General features: G+C 36.8%; 1 protein-coding gene across 1 annotated transcript; it reads left to right on the top strand.

Annotated features, from left to right (window-relative positions):
• Positions 1–927: 927 nt before the first annotated feature.
• On the top strand, positions 928–9449 carry LOC147855478 (carboxylesterase SOBER1-like). The gene is made up of 6 exons (XM_087330821.1): positions 928–1222; positions 7015–7067; positions 7165–7288; positions 7810–7931; positions 8204–8311; positions 9090–9449. The coding sequence occupies exons 1-6, from the start codon at positions 931–933 to the stop codon at positions 9171–9173; spliced, it is 783 nt and encodes a 260-aa protein (XP_087186947.1). The 5' UTR covers positions 928–930; the 3' UTR covers positions 9174–9449.
• The last annotated feature ends 472 nt before the right edge of the window (positions 9450–9921 follow it).

Genomic DNA, 9921 nt, shown 5'->3' with positions numbered 1-9921 from the left:
TGTGCATCCGGTGTTTCACATTTCCTTGCTCAAGAGGAGCTACATGGATGAAAACCATGAGGAAATGGCGGTTCGAAGGGGTCCCGCTTTGGTGATTGACAAAGGTAGCGACTACGTCTTGGATGCCATCCTTCATCATCGGGATCGACCAAACCAAAATGGGCCTAATAGGCTCTACTATTGCCAATGGAAAGGCAAACCCACAGAAGAGAACTCGTGGCAACAAGGCGCGACCTTGTGGCAATTTGAAGATGTGGTTAATGCATACAACTCCCATCACCCTTTTAAAATGAAGAGGGGACGTCTTCTTCAAAGGGGGGAATTGTAACACATCCGATGTGTTGAGGGGTTCCATGATTGGAACCACAACACCCCACCTCGACGGATTGAGGTGAGGGCCTTTCTCGACGGATAGAGAAGGTGCCCATGACTCGAGGTAAGAGTCATGGCCTTCTAAGTCTTCTCGATGGATGGAGAAGACACCCATGACTCAAGGTGTGAGCATGGGGCTTATGGTACATGTACCATTCCTAAGGTAAGGTGCACATGGGGAATGTGACATCTAGTGCATTTAATACCATAGTACTCAAGTACCTAAGTGGGGAAAGGGAATCTCCCTAGGCATTTGAATAATCTTTAAATGAAGTCAACTACCTATATGGAAGAAGGGAATCTCCCTAATGACTTCTATTAAATACCATTATAAGTTGGACAGAGGGTGGTTGGGCGGAGGTTCAACATATCCAAGTTCTCTCCCTTAATTATATTTTCCCTTAGCAAAAAACGTAGACACGTGAGTTTGAACCCAATCGGCGATCCACCCTTATTGCGAAATTTCGGTGGTGTTACAACCCCCCCCCCCCCCCCCCCCCCAACACAAACATATTAATTAGCATGCAAACAACAACATCTCAAGAACCTTAAGATGAGATGAGAAGTCAACTCCTTATTATATGGCTCATTGCTATGGTGGCCTTAGGGTTGAGCTTCTGTGCTTTCTTCCCTAGGCCCAACTTCATAAGCAAAGCTTCCATGGCTTCATCCTCTTCTCCATCTCCATCGTCAACAACGTCTTCTTCTTCCTCTTCTTCTTGGGCTACTATATGGCTTCATGGACTGGGTGATAATGGCCCTAACAATGCCCCTCTCCGCCATGGCTTCGGCTTCTCTGACATGAAATGGCATTTTCCTTCGGCTCCTTCTCAACCTGTTTCTTGCAACCGTAAGCTCATAAAAATTGATTCATATAATACAAAAAATAGTTCACACTTTTCTGAAACTTTTCCTCTCCTTTTCTTTCTTGCAAGTAGATATAGGCTAGTTGAATGTGAAAAAGGTGGAAATTTATAGACGTATATGAGTATGTGTGTGTTAATATATATGCATTGTATATTATTGAACAAATTATGGTCTAGGTCTCAGCCGCAAAGAAAATAGGAGATAAGATATAGAGATGTCCTAACTATATCATTTTAATTTTCTGCATTCAATGGTATAGAAATTATTGTCAACTATTGGTAGAACGTTTGGGTTTGGATCTTCTCACGTGCTATTCATCTGTACGCCTTTGAAAACACCCAACTTACATGTGTTAGGCATGCCACCAGTGTTCAGCTAAGAAAATAGGAAATGATGTAGATCAAGACTAACTATATCATTTGGATACATTCCTATTATTGAATATTTTGGTTTAGATCCTTCACATGAAGAAAATAGGGCGTAAGATGTAGAGAAGTCCAAAACATATGATTTTGAATATCATTTTATCTGATAGAACTTTTGGTTAAGATTTTACTTGCAAAGAAAATAAGATAGAAGATGTAGAGAGGCCTAACTATATCATTTCTTGTGGTAGATATTTATCGAAGATTTTACCTGCAATGAAAAACAGACATAGGATGTAGAAAAGGCCTAACCATTTCATTTGAATAATGTCCTATTTGATAGAACTATTTCGATTAGATATTGTATGGAAAGAAAATAGAGATAAGATGTAGTCAAGCTCTGATTAAGAAGGGAAGACAAGCAATGATTCAACATTTTTAGTCAATGCTCAAAAATGGAAGAATGAGATGGAGGATTGCAAAGGGACATGTCATCATTGTGGATTAAGAATTGTTGATAATAGTTAATGATATGGATCAAAAGAAGCTATTGATTTAGAATTGATGCAATGAAGCATCATTGAAAAATATTATACACATAATAAGGAAGCTGGTCCATGGGGGATATCCTATGGAAGAATGAAAAAGAATGGAAAGAAATTGGAAAAACTCCCTGCTTTATGCTAACCATCGATCATTGAGGTATAAAGATGTGGGTATACTTTCTGAAACAAAATTCTAAAGCTATGGTGGAAATGTTTGTGACAGAGAGATTTAATTACTGTCTTTGGAGGTAAAAAATGGCCTATGAGACCAAATATATAACATTTTCATGTATGCATGTGAAAGTGAGTTGAAAATCTTGATTTTCAAGACCTTACTAATGAATGTGACAATTGAGAGTGCATCATATGGTGACTATGAGAGAAATCCGTGCAAGCAGTGGGTTGGTTTGAAGATGTGTAGAGAGCATACTCGAATGTGATCATAGGTATCAGAGCGTGATAAGTAGACTCATGGACTACTTGAAGGCAAAATGTGCATAGTAAACTAGTCTCATCACCTGTGCCTGAATGTCTTGTGATGGGCACTAAATGTATCAGTCCTTGCAATTTCCTTGTGTAATGAAGAATAGGTTTTGTAGTTAGATGCAACATATGTAGTAGTATAATTTGTGAAACTTGAGTCTCCATATTTTTTCCATGTCATGATTCATTGGTGTTGCAAAAAGGCTCTGTTCACTGAGGAATTTATTGATGCATCATGAATCAATTATGTTATATTCTATCTTCCAAACCATTTTTTCATATCTTGCATCCAATTTTAATTTTATGTGTTTGAATTTTTTGTTTGCTTTTCTTGGGATTTTAGGAAATTAATGTGAGGGACTTTTTTGAACCTTATGCATGTCCTGAAAACAACCCTCTCTATGGCCATGATCTCAATAGAATATTATCCTCTCGCAATAAAAGGGTGTATGGTGCTTGTTTCTTGACTAAGGAGAATCTTTGTAAGAGACTACTTTTAGACATTTTCAAACTCTTTCTTAAGTGTAGCTAGGATGCCACAGCCTCATAGTTGCACCCCATAGAGAAGCATTGGTGTCACCAAAGCATTGAAGTATGTGTTCTCAAATTCATGATTGTCTCTCTATCTCGCCTGGTAGGTAGCACATTCTTTCCATCTATGATTCTAGGGAATGTCAAGGCCAAGATATTTAAACCTTTCCACAATTTCAAGTGGCTAGTACATTAATGCGTGGTTTATCTGTCTTTTGTTGTTTTACAAGCATCATATTTTTTAGAGCTATTGACACAACTTAGTATGCATGCAACTCTTCCAATACCCTAATAAGCTTTTGTGGATCTTCCAAAGTATTTGCAAAAAGCACGCCATCATCTTTGTATTTAACAAAGCATGATGCTTGCTTGGGTTTTCGTTGTGCATACATTCTTCATTTCACTCATAATGTCCATTTCTTCCTCTTTTAATGCTTCCTTTAGCTCAATCTTGTTCAAATCCTCATTTATTTCCAAACAAGATTGATTACATTCTCTCTAGCCTCATCTTTGTATTTTGCATTTTTTCTGTTTCCTCTTTGGTTTTGGGATAATGTGCCTTTGAAAGATTTTCTTGTGATTGAAGAGGCATTTAAGATGGCTTTGCATCAATCATCTGAAACCTTTCCAATACCTTCTAATGTACTTCTCTTGGGCACATATAGTAGCATCTTCTGTTTATCCCGTTCGATTCTTATTCAAAGAATATGCTCAGCATTTTCGATCTCTTTCATAGAAAATGTAGATTTGAATTTGCATTTGTAATTCCTGCAGAGTTGTTTCATGCTTTCCTGCAATGAGCATCTCATCAACATACAAAACCAAAATAATGACACTGCCATTAGTTTCCTTTTTCATATAGAGACAAGGATCTGCCGTACTTCTAATGAAGCCATTTGAGAGCATGAAAGAATCAAATTTCTTATACCAAAGATGTAGGGCTTGTTTCAGCCCATTGAGGCTGCGCTGAAGTTTACAAACTAAAAACTCTTTTCCTGGAATTGGGAACCCTTCAAGTTGCAACATATAAAGTTCCTCATCTAGGCTACCATGAAGGAAAGTCTTCTTCACATCCACTTGGTTTAACACCAAATTCAAAAAGACTGAAATAGAGAAAAGTGTCTTCATTTGTAGGTGGCTTTATTTGATCTTCATCTTTAGGGTCTAAAATTTCCCTGTTTTGCTGCCGATCCTCTTTTGGCAACATAATTAGTTTGTAGATGTCTACTCGCTCATCACCCTGAGATGTTATTCTTGAGTCAATGGGTGGTTGTTGCTGAAATTTCACTTTGTTTGTTGATTCTAATGAGGTACAATTGCTTTTTTCTGCTTCATTGAATGCAACATCACAACTTCTGATTACCTTTTGGAGATGTGGTAACCAAATTCTATAACCCATCTCACTTTCTACACCATATCCTTGAAAGATGCCTTTGAGGGATTTTGCATTTGGTTTGTTTCTTAGCTCTTGTCTAATGTCCACGAAAGCTTCACAACCAAGCGTAGATGATCATATGAGGCTTATTTGCTAGACCAAGTCTACTTCGGTATGCCACCTTTGTGTGAATTGTCTGGGGATCGATTAATAATATGCGTTGCAGTTTGTAAAGCCTCTCCCCAAAGTTCGTGAGGGAGATTAGATGTGGATAGCATACATTGAACATTTTCACATAATGTCCAATTGTATCGTTTAGCCACTCATTAGATGCTGGATTGTATGGAGCTGTAGCTCTCTCTTGATTCCATTTTCTGCACAAAAAACTGTAAATCGATTGTTGATATACTCTCCTCCATTGCTTGTCCTTAGACATTTCAGTTTCAAACCTATTGGAGTAGTGATAAAGGCATGAAGGTTTCTGAAAACAACAAACACTTCTGTCTTATCCTTTAGCCAATATGCTCAACACTTTTTGGAGTAATAATCAATGAAAGTTACAAAATGTAAGAAGTATCCTAAGGATTTAGTAGGTGTAGCTCATAAATAAGAGTATATGATCTCAAGTGGTGATGTTTTCCTGAAGAACCAATATTATAAGAACCCTTACTTGTTTTCTATAAAGGTAATCATTGCAAAAAACTCACGTTTATTACTTTTGATCACTAGCTTCTGAGAAGAGAGTAGAATGGCCAAGCCCTTTTGGCTCATATGACATAATCTTTTGTGCCACAATTCTAATCCATTTTTTGCTTCCGCAACTGTAATGAATTGACAGAAAGAGCTCAACCTAAAAGGCAATAGAGTGTACCTCTGTTGCTTTCTCAGGCAACAAGTCTTGTTCCACGTACAATCTTCCATGCTTCACTTGTGAAGATTGTAGAATAGCCTTGTAAATCAAGCTATCCCACAGATAAAAGCTCTTCTTAATCCTTGGAACAAATCACATCTTGAAGTTGATTTAGTAGACCATTGAATGTGGAAATGAGTTAAGCTGCAGACTTGGCATCTTCAAGTCGTGCAATGATGAGCCTTCTCATCAAGTTAACTTGATTCACTGGGATAGTTGACTCCATACCTCATGACCACTAGTCAGCCCCTTGATATTTCCTAAAACTTCATCTGATACTGCCATGTAAATGTGGGTAACTGCCTTATGATTGAGCAGTTTTTAAGTTACATCATCCATACCAGCTGATTGGTTTTCCTCCAATGCTTCTGCACATCCATGTAAGTAAAGTGTGCTTTCCATTCTAACTTTCCATAAGTCAAATCTAGTGCTCATCAAATTTCCTGAATTCTACCCCAACATTGGCTGATGTATTTGCCATGGTGAAAGAAGGAATACAGAATAAATATGAAAGAAAAACTCCCACTTATTCAAGGTGGAAGACTAAGAGATGGAGATCCTGAAAGGATGCAACACTCAGTCTGATACTAGTTGTAATGAAGTAGAGGATAGAATGACAGTTTTCTGAAATATCTAAAGGAAGAGATATAAAAACTAAAAACAATTATGGGGTTTAACACATAGGAGGGATTAAAGAAGTAGAAGCAGTTATGCGAAACAAAAGCGTACAACTTCAAAATTATACAGGGTAGGAGTGCACACACACATATGTATATGTATATGTGCTATCCAAGATACATAGAATATGCTCTTAAAAGAAGAGCTTTAAATGCTGAGTGGGAATCTTGTCCAAGGATCCCATTCAAAGTACAAAATATTCTTTTAGAAGTTGTAGTATAGTTCTGAAAATGAGACTGTAAAAATTTAACAAAAATTAGAAAATTTTAAATGATATACAAACTTTTTTCTAGTTTAGTTAGAGAAACGTAAAGGGCCTTTAATCCCAACAAGCTGCTGAGTGTCAGGTTATTTCTCTCTCTGAGGCATATGTTCATGGAATTATAGAAATTAGGGGAAATCCCCAAATTACCCAACCTTTTCTTTATTGACATAAATCCCTCTGGTAACTCACCTCTTTGGCATCTTTATGTGCTATTTCAGCAGTTACAGGCCTCTCTCTATTTCAGAGGTTCAATGGGGTATTTGGAGAAATAACACAAACCTCAAGAGTGTTTGGGAAAAAAAGGGAGGGGCATTTCAGAGTTTTTCCCTAGGAACTATGCCATCATTGATTATTTTTCTTTTTCTATTCCTCTAACTGAGAAATGTGATAAGATGGAGAAGCTTGTATTATATTTGCTACTGCCCATGCTGAAAGTCTTTTAATTCACATCCACTACACATTGCTGATGACATAGGTAGATTGTCTCATATAAAAGAACACCACTGTATAAATTGATTTTCCAGAAGTTTTGAAAGACTAGTATTTGAATGTATCTATTCATGACTTTTGTAACTAACATCGTGTTGAATTATGTTGAATTGTTTTATAATATTTCACTGCAGATGGAGCAATTATGCCATCATGGTTTGATATACCAGAAATACCGATCAAAGCTGTAAGTACTCAGTAAAAGGTGCAGCTTTGCTGGAATTCTTTTCTCCGGTGAGCATAATTTACAGTATAGAAATTATTAACACACATATTTGTCTCAGGATTCTCCCAACAATGAGGAAGATTTATTAGTTGCTGTAAAAAAAATTCATGAAATGCTCGACAAACAAGTTAACACTGGCATCAGTGCTGATAAAATCTTTCTGTGTGGCTTTAGCCAAGGAGGCAAGTTTTTCTACTAACAGTGCAAAGCACTGAAATACCCCTAAATTTTTAACTTATATGAGAATCCCTCTTCATGTTTTTTAAATAACCAGAATACCCCTAGGTCTTTTAGATTTTACCAAAGCAATAATATGTTATTACATGGCTTATGATTTCCTAATTAACCATAACTAATCACTATCACAAGCCTCATTACGGGTGATCTGATTTAATTAAATAGTTGGACTTTGGTAGGTTCAAAATAAGTCAGAGGTATTCTTGTAATTGAAAGCAGTGTAGAGGTATTGCAGTAAGTTGCTGAAAAGTGGAGGATATTTTTGTGCTCTTTTTTCTCCGAATAACATGTTCTATATATAAATGCCTTAGTGAACCCACTTTTGCGGCATTATATTTGTGCTACTTGTACATTTTGAAACTTATGATATTCTAATGCATGCCCAACAAGTTTAGGTTAATTTGTTGTTTTGCCTGTTTTCAAGTAATGCTAATTTAATGAGAATTGTGCTCCTGTTATGAATCAGGTGCATTAACTCTAGCAAGTGCATTGTCTTATTCTAGAAGGTTGGCAGGAGCAGCAATTTTTAGTGGATGGGTTCCTTTCAATGCAACTTTTCTCGAAAGAGGGAATAAAGAAGGAAAACAGGTAACGTTGACAATCAGCAAGAAGTTCTATTATCCACTGTTTCTTGTGTTATCAAAATGTGCAATTTTGTTAAGAAGCCACAAGTTGTAAAGTGAAATTACACACATAAACAATGATGTATAATGTGTGAGATGATGATTACACCTGAAAACAGATATGAAGTTATGGTAATTATCAGTTTTTCTTTTTAGAAGTGCAACTATTATCTGTTTTATCATTCTTCCAAAATTGATTTTAACTTTGAATATATATCATATGATTTTTTACCACAGACACCATTACTTTGGCTACATGGTATAGATGATCCAGTGGTTCATTTCAAAGCCGGGCAAGTAGCTCCACCATTGCTTTCCAATCATGGAATTCATTGTGAATTCAAGGTGATGATCACTTCCAATGTCTTGTATGTTGTATGCATTTCCCTGTGTTTTCATGAATTTTACCAAAACACTCCTATGTTTTGATGAATTTTACCAATGAATGTTGCAATCGAGAGTGCACATTGTGACTGTGAGAGAAATTCGTGCAATGATTGGGTTTGGTTGAAGATGTGTGGAAAGTATAGTTGAATGTGATCAAAGGCAAAACGTTGTATCAAAGTATGATACTTAGACTCCCAAACTTGTTTCGGGCAAAGTGTGAAGAGTCGGCTACTCTCATCACTTGTGCTCCAACGTCCCGTCTCACATCGCAGTGTTTGAGCTAAGTTGCATGGAAGCAAGGGTTCAAATGTGAAGAGTCGGCTACTCTCATCACTTGTGCTCCAACGTCCCGTCTCACATTGCAGTGTGTTTGAGCTAAGTTGCATGGAAGCAAGGGTTCAAATGGCAGACAATGGGATGGGATGGGATGAGAGAGAGAGAGAGAGAGAGAGAGAGAGAGAGAGAGAGAGAGAGAGAGAGAGAGAGATTTTATTATTGTCTCATATGTCATATTTGACCTCTGAAGACGATAATAGAATGGGAAACTTGACAAGTCAAAATAAGTGTTTTGTGAGTTTCCCCTTGTCCTTACATGTCTTTACATTGGGTGTTACTGGATTTTGAAAATAGAAGCAGTGTTTTGCGGATCTAGTTAATTAAAACTTTTTTGTAAACTTGTTTCTACATTCCTTTGCATTGGTGTTTCCATGTTAAACCTTATTTTTCTCTGTTGTAGGCATATCCTGGATTACAGCATAACATCAGCCCTGACGAACTTGCAGATTTGAACCAGTGGATCACAGCAAGAATGAGATCATAAATAATTTAATAGTCCAGGGTCTGGACAATTCAAATATATCCTGGATATTCATTTTGAGAATTCCTCCCTCTGAGAATTCATTTTAAAATCTTCACCATGCTCATTATTTATGGGTGATGTTAAATCTCTAGTATAAATTCATCTTTTGAGAAATGAGCGTTCATTCTACTCAATGCCAGAAATGAATGGATGGTATGTCAACAAGATGATGCGTAACTGCATTTGTGTTGATTTGATGTTTTTAAATTCATTCCTTGAGATACTGTTGAAGTTGGAGCTTTGATATCCAAATACAAATGGTATGCCAATGAAATGTTCTAGACATGTAAATAATAAGGTATACCATGCTGCTCTTTGAATTGCTAATCAGTGAATATAAAGTGAAAGATTTGTGAGTGAATGCAATTCTTTGGAAATGTTAGTGAAAGATTTATGAGTGAGTTTGAAACAAGCTACTAGGTTTATTTATATGTGAGGATTCCCCCCCCCCCCTTCTTTCATATGAAATTGAAGATGAGCTAGTAAATGTACGAAAAGGCATAGCTTGCTATTTGTTGTATGGATAGAAATATTTGCAAGGACTTGTTTAGTTAGGTGTTTGTTTATATAATATTTTGACAAGGAGGGAGATAGGTTGAATCTAACTCATGTTGGGGCAAAGATTACAGTCAGTTCATTAGAAATTATACCATGCCCTTATTACAACTATTTGCATGACCAATGCATGGGATGCCTGTGAGACTACAAT

Source organism: Azolla caroliniana, unplaced genomic scaffold, assembly GCF_043228905.1.
Source record: "Azolla caroliniana isolate FFs.n. ecotype wild unplaced genomic scaffold, voAzoCaro1.0.p SCAF_14, whole genome shotgun sequence".
Taxonomy (NCBI): Eukaryota; Viridiplantae; Streptophyta; class Polypodiopsida; order Salviniales; family Salviniaceae; genus Azolla; species Azolla caroliniana.
The sequence above is the reverse complement of the archived record's forward strand: the minus strand, read 5'-3'. Positions and strand labels throughout refer to the sequence as shown.

What these genes read in the sequence shown, in the direction of transcription:
- LOC147855478 (XM_087330821.1), top strand. Translation starts at nt 931, where the DNA reads ATGAGAAGTCAACTCCTTATTATATGGCTCATTGCTATGGTGGCCTTA. An exon ending in TCAACCTGTTTCTTGCAACC is followed by an intron (nt 1,223 to 7,014) that starts GTAAGCTCATAA and finishes ATTTCACTGCAG; the next exon opens with ATGGAGCAATTATGCCATCA. An exon ending in GAATTCATTGTGAATTCAAG is followed by an intron (nt 8,312 to 9,089) that starts GTGATGATCACT and finishes TCTCTGTTGTAG; the next exon opens with GCATATCCTGGATTACAGCA.